At 45.1% G+C, this 25,322-nt stretch overlaps 1 protein-coding gene across 16 annotated transcripts in view; it reads right to left on the reverse strand.

The window, feature by feature from the left end:
• Positions 1-25,322, reverse strand: part of RBMS2 (RNA binding motif single stranded interacting protein 2) — a 72,968-nt gene continuing 47,646 nt past the window's right edge. For 5 of the 16 annotated variants that reach the window (XM_059184918.1, XM_059184917.1, XM_059184922.1 and 2 more), the window contains 13 exons: positions 22,987-23,153; positions 17,082-17,140; positions 16,114-16,205; positions 14,566-14,723; positions 7,396-7,475; positions 7,151-7,260; positions 6,813-6,859; positions 6,547-6,640; positions 2,867-2,944; positions 2,452-2,557; positions 1,785-1,865; positions 1,345-1,430; positions 1-355 (listed from right to left, as the gene is read on the reverse strand). In XM_059184918.1, coding sequence (XP_059040901.1) covers positions 29-355; positions 1,345-1,430; positions 1,785-1,865; positions 2,452-2,557; positions 2,867-2,944; positions 6,547-6,640; positions 6,813-6,859; positions 7,151-7,260; positions 7,396-7,475; positions 14,566-14,723; positions 16,114-16,205; positions 17,082-17,140; positions 22,987-23,153 — 1,485 coding nt within the window. In that variant the 3' untranslated portion in view covers positions 1-28. Of the gene's footprint in view, positions 356-1,344; positions 1,431-1,658; positions 1,866-2,446; positions 2,558-2,866; positions 2,945-6,546; positions 6,641-6,812; positions 6,860-7,150; positions 7,261-7,395; positions 7,476-14,565; positions 14,724-16,113; positions 16,206-17,081; positions 17,141-22,986; positions 23,154-23,742; positions 24,587-25,322 lie in introns of those variants that run through there. The other 11 variants (XM_059184928.1, XM_059184930.1, XM_059184920.1 and 8 more) reach the window with 9 other exon arrangements.

The raw sequence follows: 25,322 nt of genomic DNA on the forward strand, positions 1-25,322 counted from the left end.
TTTGGGATACGGAAAGAGTATATTGCAGTTAAAAACAAAATATAAAACTTTCTTTGCAAAAGAAAGAAAAAAGTTCTTTTGATCTCCTTGAATGCAGCACACATACAAAGTTACAGTTCCCCCCTCCACCCCCGGCTGCCCCAGGAATGGAGGCAGAAGCAGAGGGCGCAAGTGCAGAGATCTCTTTCTCCAGGACCAGGCCTGTGAAAAATGCTGCCCAAGTGTTAGTCCTTAGCAGGGCCCACAGCGGGGCTGTAATCCCGGTCAGCCCCCGGGAGTTCGGGAGCATCAGCCTTTCCAAGAGTCCACCTGTCCAGGCACATCTCAGAGACATGGCGGGTTCGCTTCCAGACCACTGCAATAGAGCAAATATCACAATAAAGCAAGTCAAATGAAATTTTTGGTTTCCCAGTGCATACAAAAAGTATGTTTACATTCTACTGTAGCCTATTAGGTATGCAACAGCAATAGGTGTAAAAATATAATATGAAGACCTTAACTCAAAAATACTTCATTGCTGCATTGGGCTCTCTGCTCAACAGGGAGCCTGCTTCCCCCTCTCTCTCTGCCTGCTTCTCTGTCTGCTTGTGTTCCCTCTTTCTCTGTCAAATAAATAAATGAAATAAAATAAAATACTTCATTGCTAACACTGTTAACTCACTGATCACAGATCACAATAAAAATGCAATAAAAAAATTGACATTTCTTTAAAAAGATTTTATTTATCTGAGAGAGAGAACAGGATCATGGGGAAGAACAGAGGCAGAGGAAGCAGCAGGCTCCCGGCTGAGCAAGGAGCCCAATGTGGGACTCAATCTCAGGACTCTGGGTCATAACAGTTAACCGACTGAGCCACCCAGGCGCCCTCAAATTTAACCTGTTTTTTTTTTTTTTTTAAAGATTCCATTTATTTATTTTATTTGACAGAGAGAGAGATCACAAGTAGGCAGAGAGGCAGGCAGAGACAGAGGGGGAAGCAGGCTCCCTGCTGAGCAGAGAGCCCAATAAGGAGCTTGATCCCAGGACACTGAGATCATGACCTGAGCCGAAGGCAGTGGCTTAATCCACTGAGCCACCCAGGCGCCCCCAATTTAACCTGTTTTGAGAATTACCCAAATGTGACACAGAGACACGAAGTGAGTAAATGCCAACGGCACTGACAGACTTGCTCAAAGCAGGGAAAGCAGGATGGCCACAGACCTTCAATTTGTACAAAAAAGAAAAAAAGCAGTATTTGCAAAGCTCAGTAAAGCACAAGAAAAAGATGAAGTCTGCAAAGATGGGGAGAGGAACCCTAAAGGAGGCATAAACCAGAGGCTGGCTGCCTCCGTGGGGGGCTCTTACCGCTGCTACTTGTTGAACTGGAAAGAGTAGAGCCCGGGGTCTGAGGGAGCCTCCACCGGCACTTGAGTCTGCTGGCCGCTGCTCTCCTGCAACACAGCCCAGGCAGGGGAGTCAAGGTGTATGTTCCTTCAGTCTCTTCCCACCCAGGGTGGAGTTTCTTTCCCGACCCATCCCCTCCCCCACGCACACAGCATCACCTCCCGGCCACCCAGGGCGCCATGGCCTCTTCCCGAGACAGCCAGCCTCAAGCAGCAAGGGCCTGGTCCAAGGACGCAGACGAGGTCCTCCCCTCCTACGTTCATCCGCATACCTACCAGCTGCCGGTAGCCCAGAAGCAGCATCACCGGTAGAGGAAGATCTTCAAGTGGCGGAAGGGGGCGTGGGAGAGCTACCTCGGTTCACGTTTCCTACCCTCCAAGCAAAGAGTCGAGAGCTCTTACCTCGGATGCAACACCGGAAGAAGGCGCGGGGGTGTACGGGGAGAGGTAAGCTCCGGGCACAGGGGCGGCCGCTGGCACGTACTAGAAGGAAACCCAGCCACAGGCTCAGAGCAGTGAGGGGACTCCTGGCGACATTTAAAGCACCCGGGAGCTCTAAATCTAGGGATGCCTAGGTCTCATCCCCAGAAGAGTCAAACAGCTTTGTCCGGAGCACTCCAGGGGTGTTTAAGTTGGGGGGGGGGGGGAGGGGGGAGGGCGGTGCTTGGAGAAACTTGCCTCCGGGGCTTCCCTTCCTTCTCCTCCTTCCCCGCGTGCACACCGGGCGGGGGCCAGGGCCGCAGACCTAGGAGCAGCCTGCTGAGCGCCCCCCACCACGTTCTTCTTGTCACCATGTTGGGAAGGATTTCTAGTAAATATGTGGGAGCTCCTGGGTAAACTGCTGTGTAGACAAAGCACTGTCTAGTTTCGTAGGTGCAGATCAGTTAAAAGGAGTGAGCCGGGAGCCGAATGGCTACGTTCTGTGGCTCTCCTACTCTGCGTCTGAGTGTGCCTTCCAGGACACGGACGCGGCTGACACCCTCGATCACAGGCATCTCCACTACAGAGCACCGCACAGGTACTCCTTGCTCCGTCAGAGTCTGGAGTCAGAAATACCGCTTTACCGTGCCTGGGCTGCTGAGGGAGAGGTGCCCCAGCTGCTGGGTGAGGGGTCCCATCATGGAGGCAGGCTGGAGAGGAATGGGGTGATCCATCCCCGGCGGCAGAACGGAACCCTGGAGGCAGGAACAAAGGGCAGGGTTCGCTGGCAGCACCCAACAGACCTGCAGTGAGTTCTGCCTCTCGGGGCTGCTGAAGACAGACATTTCAAAGTCCTGGGAGAGGACAGGGGAAAAGCAACCCAACTGTGCAACAGAAACAGGTGCTCTAAATCTAAATGACAAACTGACAGTTCAGGTCATTCCGCTGGGCTGCACAAGGGACTGAGCCAGAGCTCACGCGCCCACATCATCTATCGTCAGATCCCACTGTTTTTCTTTACATCACACCGCCCCTTTGGCTTCTGCCCACGCTGGAACACTCACTGGAGGCTGCACGAGGTATGACTGGGGATGCATCCAGGACGGGTTAGGTACTTGCAGAGGAGATGTCTGGCTTATTCTCTAGTGCAAACAAAAGACACAGACAAAAACAATAATCGCCTAGAAACTACTGTTTTTCCCAGTAGCCTAATAATGTTCAGCAAAACCCCAAAAAAGTACCCCCTCACAAAACAGAAACACGAAGAATAAACTCTTTAAAAAATATTTGCAACCCGTACATGTCAACAAATAACCCAATTTAAAAATGGACAAAAGATAGGAATACACTGAAAAGAAATTTAAAAAATTAAAAAATTTTTTAAAAAAAGATAAGAATAGCTTCTTCTCTAAGAAGATACACAAATGGCCAATAAGCACATGAGAGAGGCTTGACATCATGAGTAACCAGGGAAATGAGAATCACGACCATGATGAGATCACTTCACACCCACCAGGATGGCTGTAATGAAAAGAACAGAAGAGTGGGGACTGGATGGCTCAATGGGTTGTGTCTCACTCTTGATTTTGACTCCAGTCATGCAGGGTCGGGGGATCAAGCCCTGCATCAGACTCCTCACTCAGCAGGGAGTCTGCTAGAAATTCTCTCTCTTCCTCTTCCTCCCCCCAATTCTCTCTCTCTTTCCTTGCTTAAAAATAAATACATCTTGTAAAAAAAAAAAAGACAGAACAAACGTCATACACTGTGGGCAGGAATATAAAATGGTACAGTGTGCCATTTCCTCAAAAAGTTAGACACAGAGTTCCTGTGGAACCGAGCAAGTCCACTGGAAGTGTATATCCGAGAGAAGTCAAAACATGTGGGGATACAAAAATCGTACACAAATACTCAAAGCAGCATTATTCTAATAGCCAAAAGGTGGAAACAACTCAAAAGGCCATCAACTACTAAGCAGAAAACAAACAGGTATAGTCACACAGCGGCGGGAGACGGACTCAGTCCTGCTGTGTGCTACAACATGGATAAACCTCGAAAGCATGCCAAGTGAAAGTAGCCCGACCCCAGAGACATCCACTGCACGCTTCCATTTACACAAAGTGGCCAGGATAGGCAAGTCTACAACCAGAGTACATATCTCAGTGGGTGCCCCAGGGGTGGGGGTGAGGGAGAATGGGCAATGATGGCTACTGGGTACACAGCCGCTTCCTGAGCTAACAGAAATGTTCTGGGATTAGATAATGGTGACAGCTACATAACTTGGCAAAATATAATTGAAACTACTGACCTGGATACTTTAAGTAGATGAATTTTATGGTATGTGAATCATCTCAATTTTATTTATTTATTATTTTATTTATATGACAGAGAGCGAGAGTACATGCAGGGAGAGCAGCAGAGGAAAAGGGAGAGAGAGAAGCAGAACACAGAGCAGGGAGCCCCATGTGGGACTCCATCCCAAGACCCTGGGATCATGACCCGAGCCAAAGGCAGACATATAACTGACTGAGCCACCCAGGTGCCCTGGGGGAATTCAATTAAGGAATTCAAAAACTAGTGGAAAAATAGAAATGTTTAACTATATATAAATTTTAAACTTTTGTGAGGTTTTTTTGTTGGGGAAAACGAGCGATTCCCAAAGTGTGGTCCCGGGACAGGCAGCAGGAATTAGCAGCAGCATCTGGGAAACAGAAATACAAATTCTTGCCTCCTAGCCTAGACTTACTGAGCCAGAAATTCTTTGTGTGGTGCCCAGTAATTTGGGTTTGATAAGCTTTCCAAGTGATTCTGATAGCTCAAGCTTGAGCACCAGCGCACAAAGTCAATGGACAAAAATTAAACCTGGAAAAAGACATTTGTAAGAAAGATAACAGTCAGAAGATTAATACTTTAATAATATGGAAATGGTTTTTGTAAGTTGAGGGAAACGAATAACCAAACAGAAACATGGGCCAAGCGTATGAAGAGCCACCAGAGAAGAGCAAATCAAAATACGACAAACACACAGACACGCTTCAACTCGGCTGTAGTCAGGGAAGTGCAAATTAAAGTAACAATGCACTTTACACCTGCTGAGATTTAAGGAAAAACTTGAAAAGACCACTGTCACTTATGGCTGGAGGGAAATGGCCACTCAGACATCACTAGTGGAAATCTGAACTGACATGGCCTTTGCGGAAAGCGATGGACAACACCTGCAAAACTCAATGGCCATATACTAGCCAACCTGGCAATCCCATCCTCGGATTCCAGCCCCCAGAAACACCAGTACTCCTATCTAAGAATGTGGGCATGAAGATCTTTACATATGCATGGTTTTGTTTCTGGGAATTAGAGCCCAAGGAATGAGACTTCGAGTTGAATAATATATGGATGGAAGTAGTATTTGTACCAGAAAAGCCCTGAAATCCAACTGAATGCCCTTCACGGAAGTAGGCTTGAAGAATCCTGATCTCTCTGCTGCATGAAATACAGTGCAATCGTTTTGTTTTTTTTTTTTTAATACAGTGCAGTCGTTAAAAAAAGAAACAATCAGGGGCGCCTGGGTTGCTCAGTGGGTTAAAGTCTCTGCCTTCCGCTCAGGTCATGATCCCAGGGTCCTGGGATGGAGCCCTGGAGCCCCTCATGGGCTCTCTGCTCAGCAGGAAGCCTGTTTCCCTTCCTCTCTTTCTGCCTGCCTCTCTGCCTACTTGTGATCTCTGTCAAATAAATAAATAAAAATCTTAAAAAAAAAAAAAAAAAGAAAGAACCAGAACAAAAAATCTCACTATTAGCTACATCAGAATCACCTGGAGGGACTATTAAAAAACACTCAGCTGGCTGGGGCAGGGCTGAGGATGGTGACAGGAGCACGAGCACGTGGAATACAGGAGAGGATTAAGAGGTACAGAGTAGCAGGTACAAGATACCTGAGTTACAGGGATGGAAAGCACCCCATAGGGAATACAGTCAATAATACTAGAATAACTTTGTATGGTGACAGATGGTGACTACAAAAAACAGATTGCTGGGACCCATCCCCAGAGTTTCTTTTTTTTTTTTTTTTTTTTTTTTTTTTTAAAGATTTTATTTATTTATTTATTTGACAGAGATCACAAGCAGGCAGAGAGACAGGCAGAGAGAGAGGAGGAAGCAGGCTCCCTGCTGAGCAGAGAGCCCGATGCGGGGCTCGATCCAGGACCCTGGGATCATGACCTGAGCCGAAGGCAGCGGCTTAACCCACTGAGCCACCCAGGCGCCCCTCCCCAGAGTTTCTAATTCAGCAGATCTGGGGTGGAGTCCAAGAATTTGTTTTTTGAAATTCCCAGGTGATACTGTTCGTCCCGGCACCAAACTTTAAGAATCACTGGTTTAAGATACTGTTAAGTGAGAGGAGTAAAGTGTAAAAAATATATTTAATCTGGCCAGATTTTTTGTAAAATAAACAATGGCTTCCAAAATTGTATACATCTGTGTATATGCACATGAAGAAAAATCTGGAATTTTCTGAAATATAAAACTAAAAATCTAATAATATAGGTTTACTTGTGGGGTGACGGACAGAGTAAAAGGATACTACCATGACAGTCTGTCATGTGATCAGACATTATGCTTTCATGTAAAATTATTTGTGAGCAGTATGTATAAAGGAAAAACTAAAAAATAAGAAGTTTCCAGCCTTACACTCCTTTACCTAAAGCACAGTGACAGGGGAAAACCCCACACCCTTTTCTGGGCACGAACATACCTGATAGGAAGACACAGGAGATGGAAGGTAGGGGGAGAGGGCGGACTGAGCAATCATCCTGTTGGGGGTGATGTTATAAGGAGCCGGGTAAAACCTGGAGGAAGGAACCTCATCAGTAAGGAGCCACAGGAAACCACAAGGTAAGGCCCCCACTGATAGACACAGCCACTTCCCACTAACTGCTCTTTAAAAACCAAGACGAAACATCCCAGTGTCTGGATGTGTTGACATTTTTCAGGTACCCCAATTCTATATAACACCCTTACCCATTCTGAAGAGCTGTGGTGGGGTCATAGGTCAAGGCCATACCACTCTGTAAAGGAAGAACACAGTTCATATTGCGAGCCCTTGGGGAGAACAGGAGGAAGGCCAGAGTGTCAAGACTGGGATGTATCTGACTCAACAGATTAAAGTGAATTAAACCAGAATTTGCCTGGTTGCGTGGGCTACAAAATCCCACTGAAGACCATGAGAAGCAGCCGGCTGTCTCTCAGTTACTCAGTATAACTCTCACACTTGCCACTTAAACTCACAGAAATTGGGCCCTAGTTATTTCCATTCCACATCAATGTCCTTAGTACTGTCTCCTCAGAGGTCCTCTTACCATATCTCCGTTCCTTGGCCAGGCCCGTCCATTTTGCATATATTTCCCTTGGTTCTGTCGTTTCTTTGGACCACCATCAGCAAATTTGCAAAGCAAGGGATCAGATGGGGCTGCCAAGGAAGAAAGCAAAGACACAGCTGAGTCCCACCTCACTTAGTCCACTCACACTCATGCAAAGCGCCTCCAGAATCTTCACTGGAAGTAACAACCTATGGGTCTCTCAGCCTGATTCCCAGAAGCCTCACCTGGTACTCCAGCAGGTGTCTTAATGTATTTTCCATTAAAGTGGGTGATGATGGCTTCACACTTCTCTGTGGACTCCATCCTAAGGAGCACAAGAAGGGTTAGTTTCTAGCTTCTCTAGGATCTGTGCTCCCCCTACATTCAAAGAGAAAACTTAAGTTCCCAGCCCACAAGTGGTCCAGAAGTTGTGACTATAAAAACAGAGTCTCCTCCACACAAATTCAAGATAACTTGAAGAGGCAACTCTAGCTTCTATGCAAGTTCCCTCAACTGGCTCCTGCTGGGCACCTGAAAGGAAAAAGGAAGCTATGCTATTCCAAAGACACTAATGGATGGGCCCACTATTAGGTCTGATTCATTAACAAGAAACAAGAATACATAGTGGTTGTCATCATCATCAACTTTTTTTTTTTAAGATTTTATTTATTTATTTATTTGACAGAGAGAGAGAGAGTGAGTTAGTTCACAGCAGACAGAGAGGCAGGCAGAGGGGGAGAGGAGGAAGCAGGCTCCCTGCTGAGCAGAGAGCCAGATGCGGGACTCGATCCCAGGACCCTGAGATCATGACCCTAGCCGAAGGCAGCAGCTTAACCCACTGAGCCACCCAGGCGCCCTGGAGTTAAAGTATCTTGTTAGAGAAAGACAAATAACTGAGTAAGGAATCAGAAAATCTAGATTCTTGCTCCAGGTCACTACCTCAAATTCTGTGAGTTAGGACCTGCACAAAACCCCATTGGACCCATTTTTCATTTCTGCATTAGACATAACATCCATCTACCTACTATAAAGCAAATAAGATAATGTATTTCCATGTGTTCTAAAAATTCTAAGGGTCTATATGACACAAGGCACAGTATCTTTCCCTCCTCCCCTATTTATTATTTATTTATTTTAAAGCTTTTATTTACTTGCGATAAAGAGAGCCCATGAGAGAGAGAGAGAGAGAGAGAGCGCGCGCGCGTGCCTGCACACAAGCTGGGGGGAGGGTCAGGAAGAGAGAGAGAAGCAGGCTTCCCGCTGAGCGGGGAGTGTGAACTGGGGTGGGGTCCTGGGACCCTGGGATCATGACCTGAGCCAAAGGCAGACGTTTATACCACCCAAGCACCTCTCTTTCCTTCCATATTTAAATTAAATCACATTATATTTTCTATGCCAATAACCACTAAAAATACGAACCAGTCCTATGAAGGCAGTCACTAAAAAAAGGCCTCACATGGAAACGTTTAGGGAAAAACCATGAGCTAGGTATCCCAGAGCAGCAGTCTTCAGTTGGGTTACTTCTATTTCTTAATCTTCCAAGAGCATGAGCAGGCCTGGGGAGTTTCACGAGAAGGGCTCACGGAACCTCTGCTTCCTCATAAGCTCTTTCCTACAACTGAGGAACAGTTGTGTTCCTGTCTGAGGACAGCTCATCCTCACAGAAGATCCAGGCCCTCTCACAGCCACAGCTTTGCCTTTCCTCTGCATGTATCCCTAAATTCAACAGGAGGCAATGATGCCTGACTCATTCATTCATTCATTCATTATTTATTTATTTATTTATTATTTTCAGCATAACAGTATTCATTATTTTTGCACCACACCCAATGCTCCATGCAATCTGTGCTCTAATACCCACCACCTGGTTCCCCCAACCTCCCGCACCCTCACCCCCGCCACTTCAAACCCCTCAGATTGTTTTTCAGAGTCCATAGTCTCTCATGGTTCACCTCCCCTTCCAATTTCCCCTAACTCCCTTCTCCTCTCTAACTCCCATGTCCTCCATGCTATTTTAAGTCTTTTTCTAAGTCAGATGTTTCTAATTCTTTCAGCAAGCTGGACAACTCAGCAGGTTGTTAACTGATGCAGAAAAAAATCAGGTTTTTTTTTTTTTAAAGGTTTTGTTTATTTTTTGACAGAAAGAGAGAGATCACAAGTAGGCAGAGAGGCAGGCAGAGATAGAGAGGAAGGGAGGCAGGCTCCCCAGTGAGCAGAGAGCCCGATGCGGGGCTTGATCCCAGGACCCTGGGATCATGACCTGAGCTGAAGGCAAAGGCTTTAACCCACTGAGCCACCCAGGCACCCAAAAAAAATCAGTTTTGATGGGTCAACCACCTTGGTTCTTGGCTTATAATTGAGAAAGAATTCAAAGAATTCCTATTTTAACAAAACTCTTCTTAGTCCCATTTACTTATTTATGTGAACAAGGTTTCTCAGCATGAAAACAAACAACAGATACAGAATTGATATTATAGCAATAAACAATAGTCATTGTTGGCTCCACGACCTAATTAGAAAAACCTAAACATAATGAAACTTATCCACGTCATAGGAGTAAGCTTCTCCAAGTAAATTTACTTGATGTGTAGTGTCTCACAACTGCAGGAAAAAGGTCTTATTTATTGTATATACATATTTTTTTAAAGGTTTTATTTATTTATTTGATAGACAGAGATCACAAGCAGATAGAGAGGCAGGCAGAGAGAGAAAGAGGAGGAAGCAGGCTCCCCGCTGAGCGGAGAGCCTGATGCGGGACTCGATCCCAGGACCCTGAGATCATGACCTGAGCCGAAGGCAGAGGCTTAACCCTCTGAGCCAGGCAGGCACCCTGTATATACATATTTTTGATGCGGAAAAGTATGACAGGATGATCCACAAAAGACTTACAACTATAAAAATACTCTATACTAGGGGCGCCTGGATGACTCAGTGGGTTAAAGCCTCTGCCTTCGGCTCAGGTCATGATCTGAGGGTCCTGGGATCAAGCCCCGCATTGGGCTCTCTGCTCAGCAGGCAGCCTGCTTCCTCTTCTCTCTCTGCCTGCCTCTCTGCCTACTTGTGATCTCTGTCTGTCAAATAAATAAATAAAATCTTTAAAAAAATAAACACCTCTATACTAGAATGCAATTCTGTAAGGAAATGGAATGAAAGTTCAAGATCAAGAACAAACAAGGAACACTATAATAAAAATGACATGAATTATGACTATTATAGAAGAAATGCCCCAAGTATTTTTGTTTTAAAGTAGGCTCCACCCTGAGCCTGCGGCCCTACACAGGGCTTGAACTCACAACCCTGAGATCAAGAGTCAGAGGCTTACACTCCTGAGCCACTGGGATGCCCTGCCCTAAGTATTTTTATTTTTATTTATTTATTTGTCAGAAAGAGAGAGAGCACAAGCAGGGGTAGTGGCAGGCAGAGGGAGAAGCAGGCTCCCCGCTGAGCAAGGAGGTACATGTGGGACTTGATCCCAGGCAGATGCTTAACTGACTGGTCCCTTAACAGTCCCTGGCCCCAAGTTTGGTTTGTTTGTTTTCTTTTTTATTTGACAGAGATACAGTGAGAGAGGGAACACAAGCAGGTGGAGAGTCAGAGGGAGAAGCAGGCCCCCTGCTGAGCAGCCCCCACTCCCGCCAAGCAGGCAGCCCAATGCGGGACTGGATCCCAAGACCCCAGTATCAAGACATGAGCCAAGGCAGCCCCATAAGGACTGAGCCACCCAGGCGCCCCAGCCCTAAGTTTTTTTTTTTTTTTTTAAGATTTTATTTATTTATTTGAGAGAGATCACAAGCAGGCAGAGAGGCAGACAGAGAGAGAGGGGGAAGCAGGCTCCCCGCCAAGCACAGGGCCAGATACGGGGCTCAATCCCAGGACCCTGGGATCTTGACCTGAGCTGAAGGCAGAGGCTTTAACCCACCGTGTCATCCAGGCGCCCCCTGGCCCTAAGTATTTTTAAATGGATGATTTTGTGAATCAAATTGCTATGACACTTAGATCCATTTGGATGCATTTACAAATGACATGACAGTTTTATTTAAAATGTCAATATTTGTAATTTGCTGGAAATTAGACTTCACAAGATCTAACCGTATGAAGAAAATGTGTAGACTGTAGCATAGGCACATGCAAGAGATTTCGCAGGTTTTCAAGTCTTCGAAGCCAGTTTCCAACCTGGGCTCTGATGTACCCCATGCCACTGTGGTGAGCTCACAGAGACACATGCAGGGGATTTTTTTTTTTTTTTAAACTTTCTAAGGAAAATATAGCAACATCTATTAGATACTGTGTGGAGTACCAATTCTAAACAGGTCACCATTTCAACACTGGATCACCCTACGATCCTTTTAATAACGTTCTTTTTGCAAAGCTGGTTTTTCCATGGTTGCTACGACAAACGCAAATACTGTAGGAAAATCTATGTGTGATAGGAAATGAGAGTGTAAGTGTCCAATCTGATTCCAAGGTTCAAGAAGTTGTGCAGTGTTCAATAGGTAGACATCCTATTAGTAAATACTAGCATGTTTAAGAATGGAATAAAAAATCTTTTTCTTTTTTTAAGATTTTATTCATTTATTTACTTAGAGCACGAGTGAGCAAGCAAGTGAGGGAGCGGGGGTCGGGGGGAGGCAGGAGCAGAGGGAGAAGCACAAGCAGACTCCATGATGAATGCAAAGCCTGACACAGGGCTTGATCTCATGACCCTAAGATCATGACCTACGCCGAAAACAAGAGTTGGACGCTTAACCAACTGAGCCACCCTGGCACCCCTCACCTTTTTTTTTTTTTTTTAAATATTTATTTATTTATTTGACAGAGAGAGAGAGAGATCACAAGCAGGCAGAGAGGCAGGCAGAGAGAGAGAGAGAGAAGGAAGCAGGCTCCCGGCTGAGCAGAGAGCCCAATGCGGGGCTCGATTCCAGGACCTTGGGATCATGACCTGAGCCAAAGGCAGCGGCTTAACCTACTGAGCCACCGAGGCGCCCCTTTTTTTATTTTTATTTTTTAAGTAAACTCTACTCCCAGTGGGACTCAAACTCATGACTCCAGGATCAAGAGTCATACGCTCTACCAAATGAGCCAGCCAAATGACCCTTAAGTATTTCTTTCGGTTTAGAGCAAAAAAAAAAAAAAAAAATGCTGACACAACTTAAGGTGCCATGAACTGAAAAGGATTGAGAACCTCTGCTTTAAGAGAGTGTCGGAGCCAAACACAGTGATCCGAAGGGTCGCCTGAACCCCAATGTTTATGTAGCAGCAATGACCACAATACCTAAAATGTGGAAAGAGCCCAGATGTCCATTGACAGAAGAATGGATAAAGAAGATGTGGTATATATATATATATACATGTGTATATATATATATATATATATACACAATGGAATAATACTCAGCCATCAAAAAAAAGAAATCTTGCCATTTGCAATGATGTGGATGGAACTAGAGAGTATTATGCTAAGCAAAATGAGTCAATCAGATGATTTCACTCACATATGAAATTTAAGAAACAAAATAGGATCATAGGGGAAGGGAGGGAAAAATAAAACAAGATGAAATCAGAGAGGGAGGCAAACCATAAGAGACTCTTAACAATAGGAAACAAACTGAGGGTTGCTGGAGGGGAGGCAGGGGATGGGGTAGCTGGGGCCTGGGCATTAAGAAAGGCACATGATGTAATAAGCACTGCATATTTAATAATTTTTAAAAAAATATTTTATAGGGGCGCCTGGGTGGCTCAGTGGGTTAAAGCCTCTGCCTTCAGCTCGGGTCATGATCTCAGGGTCCTGGGATCGAGCCCCGCATCGGGCTCTCTGCTCAGCAGGGAGCCTGCTTCCTCCTCTCTCTCTGCCTGCCTCTCTGCCTACTTGTGATCTCTGTCTGTCAAATAAATAAATTAATTTAAAAAAATTTATTTATTTGACACAGAGAGAAAGATCACAAGTAGGCAGAGAGAAGGGGGGAAGCAGGCTCCCTGCAGAGCAGAGAGCCCGATACCTAACCCACTGAGCCACCCAGGCACCCAGCACTGGGTATTTACAAGACTGATGAGTCACAGAAGTCTATCTCCGGAACTAATAATATACTATATGTTAACTGAATTTCAAAAAAAAAAAAAAAAAGTGTGGGAGCAAAAACAGTTTGATGAGCACTAGCCTAGGAACTTTCTTTTAGTTATACTTAGGATTGCCAGCAGGTGGTGCTCCCCAGACTGAGCTGGCTAGGGAAGAGACCCTCCCCATTCCTTGTTAGCAAGACATGGAGAAACACTCCAGAGTAAAGGAGTGCTCCTGGAACAGACAAGGTATTATAAAACAAAATGCGACCTTCAGATCACATACTCCAATCGTTTTTCAAACTTTCAAGCTTTCAGAAAAAGCAACAGAATCTCCTTTCAAACAAAATCTTAAAATAAAGGCAAAAACATTTCTTCAATGGGCTGGGAGAAGCCAAAGCCTTACAGTGACAGGTAAGCTCTGAACTCCAGGGCTCTAGGGAACACCTGAGGAAAACCACTCATCTCTGTCATTCTCCACTTCACAGAGTAAACCAAGGCTTAGGGGCAGTTAGTGGCAGGGTTAGTTCCAGAATCTAAGTGTCAACAGAACTGAAAAGGAAGACCAAATCTCCTACTTCATCCCACTGATCTTGAAGCCAGAGGATTAGGGGCTGTTCTACTACCCACTGCTAGGGGACCCTGGGCAAATCTCTTCACAGTGAAGACTCTGGTTACATAAAAGGATACAAAATTAGTTTATTCTGCTTGGGTTTGGATCAAAGGAACAAATGCTAGAGTTGCAAGAAATGGTGGGGAAAGGATAAAGAACTGAGGGCAAATGGGTCTTTAAGTATTGTGACCTATAGTTTATTTTTTTTTAATTTTTATTTGTTTAAAGATCTTACTTATTTGACAGACAGAAATCACGAGTAGGGGGGGGGAGGCTTCCTGCTGAGCAGAGAACCTGATGCATTGAGGAGCTCCAGGACCTTGAGATCATGACCTGAGCCGAAGGCAGAGGCTTTAACCCACTGAGCCACACAGGTGCCCCTACTGTTTATTTTTTTAAAAGATTTTATTTATTTATTTGACAGAGAGAGAAAGTGAGAGGGGTAATACTTGCAGGGGGAGCAAGAGAGGGAAAGGGAGAAGCAGGCGGAACATCGAGGAGCCCAATGCAGGGCTCAATCTGAGGACCCTGGGATTACCACCTGAACTGAAGGCAGAAGTGTAATGATTTAGCCACCCAGGTGCCCCATGACCTACAGTTTAAATGTACTTCTGATTCACTGTCAAGTACTTTAGTTTGGCCCCTTGAGGGAGGGGGCACAGATTTTTTTGGTGACCTTCTAAAGGACTTTTTTTTTTTAGGGACATTCTTCATTAACCTCATCCTTTCCCATTCTGGCGTCCCTCACCTTGCAAAGCCAACCCCTCTGCTGGTCCCACTGGTATCTCGGAGGATTCGAGTGGAGATAACCTGGCCAAAGGGCTTCAGCATCCCCTCCAGTTCTTGCTCATCCATTGAGAGTGGAAGGTTTGATATGTATAAATTTGTAGGGTCTTGCTCCTGTTGCTGTGGGAAAAAAGTGAGAAAATGAAGCTCACATTTCTTATCCCTCCCCCACCCTTGGCAGCCCTCATTTCAGAAAAGACATGGTAGGAAGCGGCCCACATAAACAAAAGGAATATTAACTATTTATAACACCTAGTCCTACTACCATGGACTCTATGTTGAGTCCAGGCGAAAAAGAAAAAGAGAAAAAAAAAAGCAGACTTAGTATCTCTAGTGCTTTACAAGCCCGCTGATGAAGTTCTGGCTGTCTCTTTAAGAACCAGGCAGACCAGCCCTCCTCCCTCGCCGCAAACAGCCTATTCCGGGGCTGGAGGCTGGATTCTCAGGACTTCGCCGCTCCCCTGCCGGACTGTTTTAAGTAATCCCCCTCCCTCTTCTTCCGGCCGCAGCAGAATCCTCTGGGTAGAAATGCCTGTTCGTTCCCCAGAGGAGAGAGAGCAGGAAGAGGGAGAAGGGGAAAGGGAAGGCAAAGTGCTGGGGGTGCGCCCGGGGCCAGATGTAGAGTCACTGGGTTGCCCTGCAGGCCAGAGAGCTCTAGTCTCATAGGAACCCTGAAAGCTCCTGAATTCCACTGTCAGAGGGCTCTTCTCCAGAAAGAAAAGCCCCTCTAGGGGGCAGAATGTGCAAAATGGCAGTAACTTCCCAGAGCTGTATTTTTAAAAACTGAAGCAGTCCCTGCTCCAGACAGTGGGTCACCGGCAACTTCACCCCTCAGGGCTTGGTGTCTCTTCCACCAGACAGCGAAGGGGAGTGGGCAGGCCTGCCTCATCAGCTCTACAGAGTAATCACACTGATTTCCAGAAGGTGATGGGGGCAATCCCACCTCCAAAGAGGGACAGAAAAGCCTCGAGTTTTCTAGTAGTTTGGATTAAAAGAAAAGCTCCAAGGAGATGTGACAAGGAGGGACAGTTTCCTTCCTTGCTGTGGCTTCCCTCTCCCCCACCCCTAACAACTCTCCTACCCTACCTCCCTCCACCCCCAAAGAGGCAGCCAGAGGCTCTGAACTTCTGAGTTGCACAACTGGCTTCTTCAGAGAATGTTGCAAAACTACCACAAGCTGCCTGGTAGGGAAGTGGGCCAGGGTGGAAATGGGGAAACAGCAAGAGAAAGGGAAGCCTTTTGACCCTCTCACCTGCTTATGTTATACTATCTGATGAGAGGAACAGAGTCTCCAGAGCTACCGCCACAGAGTTTGAAGAACTTCCTCTGGCAGCCAAGGGGTGCTCAGTGGGACCCTGGCCCAGCCTGTCTTTGGCCAGATAGAGTCAAAAAGTACAACAGATAGCCTGTGCCCATCAAATTCATGGCCTTGTGCCCTATGGAAGCCCTAGAACTTGACCTCTGCTAACCAACACCCCTCTGAGGAACAGACGTGGGGCAGAAGGCTCACCTTCGCCATCTGTGCCTGTACACCACTGGCTTTCAGCGCCGCAACAGCTTTCTGCGCTGCTGAAGGACTGTCGAAGTCCACAAAGCCATAGCCTGGAACAGGGAAACAGCATCACTGGGGGGGGGGGGTGTGTGTGTGAGGGAGGTGGGAGGCCCAGGCTTTTTAGGAGACAGAGGAAGAGTCAGGATCCACGGAACAGAAGTGGTAGGGAGAGAGAGAAATTAAGAGGTTTCAGGTGGTTATCCGTGTGCTCTTCAAACCCTGGGATATTTGGTCTGTTTTACGGCTAAGAATGCCAAGGGCAACAAAGTCCTGGTGAAATTCCTGCCTTTGCCCTCCGCACTAAGAAATGAGAGGTTTCAGAAAAGAGGCTCTTTTAACAGTCCGCAGCCCCCACTCCTAACAGAACGCTTCCCTGCTTTCTAGCCACTTCCCAGGAATGCTAGGCGTGTTGGGAATAGGGCCTCTCTGCTGCAGACCAGACAGCCAGCCGCCTGACAGAAGCCCCACCCCGCCCCAAAGATCTCCTTTCCATCCTTCCTCTCTTCATCCCCTCCCAGAGCTGCTCAAAACCTCGAAAAGCTATTCATCCTTACAAAGTAAGACCCACCAGAACACCCCACCACTGTCACCACCACAAGGCATTTACAAGGGTTTACTAAGTAGAAATATCTTACCTACCCACACCCACCCTCCAGTCTGGGGAAGCTTCTTGGAAACATGAAGTCCAAAATAAGCCCAAGGAACTCACTCTGTGCAGGCTTCTAGCACTGGGTCCCCAGAAGAGCGTTTTCAGCTCCAGCTGCCTGGTCTCCGAACAACCTAAATATCTACTAGTCTTTAAAGCCTTAAAACCTCAGAGACTCCTCCCTGGCACTGGGTCCTAGGAGCACAGAGCAGTAGAGCAGAGGCAAGGCGCAGCCTCCCTCGAAGTCACTCTCCATCACCCAAGACAACTGTTCCCTCACCTTTGCATTTGTTCGTGCTCTTGTCCAGGATGGCCTTAGTGGAGACAATCTTGCCATATCTGAGGGAAAAGAAAAGGCTAAGTGATAATGTAGGGGCAAGGATTTGGAACAGGACAGACACTGAGATATCTGGACGAGTCCATGCCCTTTCTTCACAACTGTTCCCACTTAAACCTTAACAAAAACAAGAAGAAATGAATTTAAAATGTCATACTTATCATACAAAATCTAGTCTCCAAAGGTGCCTACAAGAAATAAGGTAACTATAATTCTTTACGATAACAACACATTTCTCTCTTCTTCCCCAACTAAGACTCAGGTGTGAGTTGGAAAGAGACTAATATCTTCTGGAACGAAGCTTGGTGGTGTCCACATAGAGTGCGTACGGGCAGAGCTCTGGCCCTGGAGTTCCTTGCAGACTAACTATAATCCTTGATAATTATTTTCTTTTGGAGAAACACCATTCCTCCTAGGAAAACCTGTAGACATTTCTCTTCTCTGACATCCTGTTCCCCACCCCTGGGCAAAGGTTAACCTGTGTCAAACTGTTCAAACCCTGGTTCTGCTACTTTGTAGCTATCCACCATCGTGGACAAGTCATTTCACTTTCTGGGGACAAGTCATTTCACTTTCCGGGGCCTCAGTCTTGTCATCTGTAGAGACCGGATCATTGGGAATATGAAAAGAATTCATGAATATAAGGCACTAATGTCCACCACTTCGTAAACACTTAGAAGTTCTTAATGTTCTTAATGTCATTATTATTGTTATTGTTTTTGTTATTATACATATATAATATATATACATATATATAAATTATTATATTCAAGGAACCTCAACCTTAATGCAAGCAGTTCTCTCTCCTGCTTTGCTTTAGTCTAAGACTTCTATTTCTCACTGTCAAGACCTAAGCATGTTAGGGAGATGAATGGGTATAAGACCAGGTACAACAACAGTGTAAGGTAAATTGCCCAAAACGTAACAATAAGACAAAATGAAGATTGCGCATTCTTTCAATGTCATTCTGGAATACTATCTCAAAGGCCTATTTGAAATATATTTCTTTTTTTTTAAAGATTTTATTTATTTGACAGAGAGCTCACAAGTAGGCAGACAGGCAGGCAGAGAGAAAGGAGGAAGAAGCAAGCTCCCTGCTGAGCAGAGAGCTGGACATGGGACTCGATCCCAGGACCCTAAGATCTTGACCCGAACTGAAGGCAGAGGCCTAACCCACTGAGCCACCCAGGTGCCCCATGAAATATATTTCATTATCTAGGGGGAATGTTTCTATATTTACTACCAATAGAATCCAGACCTTGCGAAGATACACATTAACTTGTAGATTTTGTCCAGGAGAAATGCAAGTTTTTTTTTTTTTTTTTTAATTCTTAAAGAAGGTTTTATTTATTTGGGGGAGGGGAGCAGAGGGAGAGGGACGGGCAGATTCCGTGGTGAGCAAAGAGCCCATTGTGGGCTTGATCCCATGACCCTGAGACCATGACCTGAGCCAAAATCAAGAGTTAGAGAATCGGGGCGCCTGGGTGGCTCAGTGGGTTAAAGCCTCTGCCTTGGGCTCAGGTCATGATCTCAGGGTCCTGGGATCTAGCCCTACATCGGACTCTTTCTGCTCCACAGGGAGCCTGCTTCCTCCTCTCTCTCTGCCTGTCTCTCTACCTACTTGTGATCTCTGTCTATCAAATAAATAAATAAAATCTTTAAAAAAAAAGAGTTGGAGGATCAACCAACTGAGCCACCCAGTGCTCTGATGCCAATAATTTCCGTCCAGTAGAAAAGAAAATCCCAAAGATTACTGTTTTATAATGTCCTGTAGGAGATGAACCAGTTTTGTATATAACCTAGCAATCCTATTCTAACATTCTTTCTTCAGTACCTACACTCAATCCTTCAAGTGCTCTTTGAACCCATTTTACCATCCTATTGGTTCCCTTATTAAAGAATGAAATAAATCTTGAGCATGTGTTTACCTATATTTGTAGGAATCATGTTTGTCAACTTTCTGAAATGTATACTTTGGCAGCAGAGTCATGTGGATTTCCCCGAACTTGAGCAGGGCAGTACCACAGGTCAAGACTATACTAGAGGCGTTCCACTAGAAAGAAGTCTCTACATTCTTCTCTAGGAAGGTGAAAATATTAAAGATTCAGGACAGAAATCACTAATAGAATCAGAAGTACAGGATTTAAGTGAAAACAGCTGGCAGGGACTGAATACGAGACCAATACCCCAAACAAGTGTTGTGGGTTTTTTTCCCCCTTTTACCCTTAAAGAACATATGATGATTGATATATTTGTTTTGCTCCTTGGCAGCCTCTCATGGACTTTTTTGGTGGGGTTTCTGTCACCCAACAGATTAGACAGGCTAAGTAAGCCAAGCAGTGGTCTGGAGGTTGGGGAAAAAACACATTACAAGAGGGGCACCTGGGTGGCTCAGTGGGTTAGGCCTCCACCTTTGGCTCAGGTCATGATCTCAGGGTCCTACGATGGAACCCCGAATCGAGCCCTGCATCGAGCCCTGCATAGAGCGCTGCACTGGGCTCTCTGCTCAGCAGGGAGCCTGCTTCCTCCTCTCTCTCTGCCTGCCTCACTGCCTATCAAATGAATATATAAAATCTTAAAAAAAAAAAAAAAAAAGAAACACATTACAAAGGTGGTGGGGATCAATGTGGTGACTCTAGCCCTCCAGGGTCACCTTTTGGATTCTTCCCCGGATGTAGGCAAGAGAAAGGAGGTATGAGAGCAGCGGGAGAACAGGCATGCTGCTGCCCTTACCGGGGCACCAAGGTGGAGCTTGATGTGGTCTGAGCAGGGTGAGACTTAGAGCCCAGAGTTTCCATGGCAACTGGCAACAGCTGGGTTGCTGCTGCTTCCTCCGCAGAGGAAGGAGCCCCTCCAGAGAATGAGGGGTTCCAGTCCCCGAATCCATGCCTCTCTGGCCTGCCCAGCAGAGTTTAGCATCCAGCAACATTCACTTCCTCTCCAACCTGGAGACACAACTGGGCCCAAACAGGAGGTCCCTCTATGCATGGTAAGAACCTTCTTAGAGGGATGCCTGGGTGGCTCAGTTGGTTAAGCCGCTGCCTTCGGCTCAGGTCATGATCCCAGCGTCCTGGGATCGAGTCCCGCATCAGGCTCCTTGCTCGGCGGGGAGCCTGCTTCTCCCTCTGCCTCTGCCTGCCATTCTGTCTGCCTGTGCTCGCTCTCTCCCCCTCTCTCTCTGATAAAAAAAAAAAAAAAAAAAAAACCTTCTTAGAGAGGTTCCAGTTCCAGGATGCTCAAGAGAAGCCATAAGGGTTCCAGCTTTCTCTCTTCTCAGTCTCCTTTTTTGTCATAGTTCATCTACCACCTAGTCTTTCCCTGCCTCATTTCTACTTCTCTGTAGTCCCCTATCGGGGTACTGGTTTCTAGCCCATATCATGACCTTGACTACTCTTATCTCTTCAGATAGACTCAAAGGTAAGGCAGCTGATGGGAAGAGCAAAATGAAAGTCTAAAAGCATAGTGAAGTAGAAATGAGTTTCTGTCTGTCTCATGGAGTGAGAGAATTTTTGTAGCCCATTATATTTAGTACAAGAAACACAGGGTGAAGAAATCAAGGAACTAGACACATATGAGAGTCTTTTGCCTCATCAACCAACATTTCTGCCAATTCCCATTTCTCTCAAAAATTACTAGTCCTAGACTAAGTCCCCTCACTTCCATTGAAATACTTTTCTAGCAAGGTGAGCTGAGGTAAAGAAACCAATTTTACACTAATGCCTAATGTTTAGAGATGGAGTCTGTGCAGCCCAGCACTAGCAAAGTCCATGTGATTTGCATGGACCAAACCTCAGAAGAATAAGGGACTTATAAAATACCTCTGATAACTCCCACAACTACATTTTGGGGGGCAGAATGTTCTGCCTTTCCAGGATTTGGAACAGTTGGAATTTACATATACTGTTGTGGGAGTCTGGATTAGTTTGACCACTTCAGAAAATCATTTAGTAGTATCTACACAAGCTGAACATATGGATATCCTGTGACTCAGCAATCTTATTCCTAAGTATATACCCAACACAAATGTGTACACATCTGTACGAGAAGCCATGTACAAGTTCATGGCAGCATTATTCGTATTGACAATAGTCACAAACTGGAAACAATTAAAATGTCCAGCAACAGAATGGGTAAATAAACTATAGTATATTCCTATTAAGGGAATTTTAAAAAGATTCTATTTATTTATTTGACAGAGAGAGACATATCGAGAGAGGGAACACAAAGTGGGAGAAGCAGGCTTCCTGCTGAGCCAGGAGCCTGATTGGGGCTCGATCCCAGGATGCCAACACACCTAACGATTGAGCCGCTTAGGTGACCTGACCGAATTCTAGAAAGCAGTAAGAATAATCAAAATTTTGTGACGTGCAATGATGTAGAGGAATCTCACAAATAACACTGAGCAAAAAGAAGCCAGACACAGAAGGGCATGTATGCTCTAGCACTGTCTTTCCATGAAGTACAAGCAAACCACACCAACCAATTATTTAGAATCCAAACGGTAGATTGCTTGGGTGTAGGGGGTAGAAACTGAGAGGTGGGCTTCAGAAGAGCTAGTAATGTTCTATTTCTTGATATGGTTACCAGGGACTCTTAGGAGGGTCTGTTCACTTTGAGACATCATTGCTGTATATACATTCATGATTTGTGCACTTTTCTATACGTTTGTTACATATCAATAAAAAGTTTTAAAAGATGGTAATTACACAGTCTAAGGTTTCTATTTCTTTCCACCATTCATTTACCCAAACTCAATTTTCTCCCTCCCCACTCCCAGACTTCTTCCTCTAAGCATCCCCCCAAATGTATCATTCGAAACACGTATTTTTCTGGGGCACCTGGGAGGCTCAGTCATTAGGCAGCTGCCTTCAGTTCAGGTCATGATCCCAGAGTTCTGGGATTGAGTCCTGAATCCCGTTCCTGCTCAGTGGGAAGCATGCTTCTCCCTCTGCCCACCCCTGCTTGTGTTCCCTCTCTCATTGTCTCTCTGTCAAATAAATAAAATCTTAAAAAAGAAACACACACACACATTTTTCTACCCAGTGGAACTGAGCTGGCATCTTTGGACTCTTGCCATTTTTCCACCATTCCCAATGGGACTAATTCCACAGTAAGTTTCTCTACCTCATGACTCAAATCTACTGTGAAGAACCCCTAGAGGTCTGTAGCGGGGAGATGCTGAGCGACAGCCTCTTTCTCCACCTTCTCCTTTATCCACTAATTCGAGAGCTCCTCCGGGTCACTGGGATTATCTCTATCAGCAGAAACTCTCCTCAATATATAATTCAATTGGCTAGTTCCACTTTCTTCTATCCCTACTGCCTTCTAATCAGTATCTCTAGGGACATTGAGCATTTTTTAAAAGATTTTATTTATTTGTTTGTTTATCAGAGAGAGCACAAGTAAGGGAAAGGAGCAGCAGGCAGAGGGGGAAGCAGGCTCTCTGCTGAACTAGGAGCCTGATGTGGGACTTGATCCCAGGACCCTTGGGATCATGACCTAAGCCTAAGGCAGACACTTAAGTGACTGAGCTACCCAGGTGTCCCAGGACATTGAGTATTGCTATTTGAGGCATAAGGACAATACTCTTTCCACAAAGACCATCAATTCTGGGAGCACACTGGAAACAGTCACACTAGGCTCCAAAGGCCAGTCCCATCCTGACTTCCCTCAGAGTAACATATAAAGGTTTTATATATTCGTAGCAGGTAGAATTTCTTTACGAGGGACTGCTAAGAAATCTTGTGACAAATAGGACTGCATTTCAGGACATGAGTATCTGGCAAGAAGCCAGTATCACCAAATCCTTACTAGCCCTCGAAGCCTACCCACATGTTCCCCAACTTACGACTGGCACAATTTGACAAGGTCCTGGTCAGTAGTGCCTGGTTGCAATCCCCGGATATAGAGGTTGGTTTTGCTCAACTGGTCATTTCCATTGCTCCCACTGCTGTTGTTTGGGGTACTGTTGCTGGGACTAGGTGGTGCCATCTGCTGAGACAATGACACATATGGCTGCAGAGAGACAGGAGGAATAGAAGGTCAGAAGATTATACCTATAGATACCAGAAAGTGAGGAAGATCCTGGCTTCTTGGAAAGAATGATTCCAAACTTAACAGCAATGAACTCAATAGAGAGTAAAACCAAAACAAACTAAAGGAATTCCTCTCTGCCATAGAATAAGAACACATGTAACTATCTTACCTCTCTTTCATGAATAAAGAGAGGCCAAAATCCGCTTGTTAAAGATTTTGGAAAAAGGCACTTTGTTATAGTAGAATGCTTTTATCCTACTGATACTGGAGAACACAGTGTATGCCTCTTAAGTAACCTATGTAATGAGACAGGGCTAATAAAATCTAAGTTCTATTTAAAAATGATGATGATGAGGGGCGCCTGGGTGGCTCAGTGGGTTAAAGCTTCTGTCTTCGGCTCAGGTCATGATCCCAGGGTCCTGGGGTGGAGCCCGGCATCGCATCGGGCCCTCTGCTCTGCAGGGAGCCTGCTTCCTCCTCTCTCTCTGCCTGCCTCTCTGCCTACTTGTGATCTCTGTCAAATAAATAAATAAAATATTTTTTTAAAAAATGATGATGACAAGGGCACCTGGTGGCTCAGTTGGTTAAGCGACTGCCTTCAGCTCAGGTCATGATCCTGGAGTCCCGGGATCGAGTCCCTCATCAGGCTCCCTGCTCAGTGGGTAGCCTGCTTCTCCCTCTCCTTCCTGTTCCTTTCCTCTTTCACGATCTCCGTCTCTCTCCCTCCAATAAATAAATAATTTAAAAACCTTAAAAGATATAAAAATGATGAAGGCAAAATAATAAAACTTTATCAAATCATGAAAGTATAAATAAGTTTAACATAGATGATTCAAAACACTGTAGAATATGAGAAATGCCAAATCCCTGTAGGAGCTTAAACATTTCTGTAAACTTAGACAAATAAAATGAAATACTAATGACCATGTAAAAATACTAATTACCGGTAAAAACTAAAATTTGTTACCATACTAATAGGGATTTAGTCCTAAGTTACAAATTTTGAAAAGTTTAACTGAGTGAACAATAGATACATTATGGTCAAGGAAACCCAAGATTTGGGACCAAGCATCCCTTATCTTTCACTACTGATAGCAGGACAGACAACCAGAGTCTGCTACATTTTTAAGGTACTTCCATTAGAGGCAAATACCAAGTTGGCTGGAATATGGATCAATTCCTCATGGATATTTTAAATCCTTATATTCTAATCAGGCTTTTGGTGTTTACATTTATATTGGGTTCATAATACTCTAAATCTGCATAGTTACCTATAATATAATGCATTTTACTATACCACACTCATATTCAAGTTCTCCCTAGGCTCAAAGCATTTATAATATTAATCTATTTGGAATTACTTCCCTCTCAATGCTAGTTTCATCTCCAGGTTTCTCCTCCCTCTCTCTTTGGTGGTGGTGTTGAGGACAAGCAGTACTAACAGAAGAAAAAGAGAAACATGAATATCAAAGAGAGGAAATCTTCCCCCTCAAAAAATCTTAATTAATGTGAATTATGCCTCTTCTATTTTATGCCCCTGACCTTGAGCAAACTTTAAAATCTTTGCTTGGGCTAAAATATGTTGAAGTAGGAATTTTCTTATCACTATACACAATAAAAAATGTGCACCCACTTGCACAAACACACTTTATCTCTTGGCCCTATACTGCAGCAAAGAGTAGAACCAAGACCATATTCTGAGAGGGCTCAAAGACTCCTGATCTACTACGGCTCTCACACACCAGTTCCAGTTCCCATCCCTGTCCCCCTTCTCTTTGCCAGAACTTGTACTAGGATTTCCCATATAGAACAATCCATGTGACGGTGGTGATAATGATCAGCCATGTGATGGTGGTGACAGTCACGTGATACAGTCAATAAGGGCAGGATGGTGCATGGGGCATGTGTGTATTTTTTTTTTTTTTGTCATGTGTGTATTTTTTTTTTTAAGATTTTTTTTTTTTTTAATTTATTTGTCAGAGAAAGAGTGAGCGAGAGTGAGCACAGGCAGATAGAGTGGAAGGCAGAGTCAGAGGGAGAAGCAGGCTCCCCGCGGAGCAAGGAGCCCGATGCGGGACTCAATCCCAGGACGCTGGGATCATGACCTGAGCCAAAGGCAGCTGCTTAACCAACTGAGCCACCCAGGCG

Source organism: Mustela lutreola, chromosome 8, assembly GCF_030435805.1.
Source record: "Mustela lutreola isolate mMusLut2 chromosome 8, mMusLut2.pri, whole genome shotgun sequence".
Taxonomy (NCBI): domain Eukaryota; kingdom Metazoa; phylum Chordata; class Mammalia; order Carnivora; family Mustelidae; genus Mustela; species Mustela lutreola.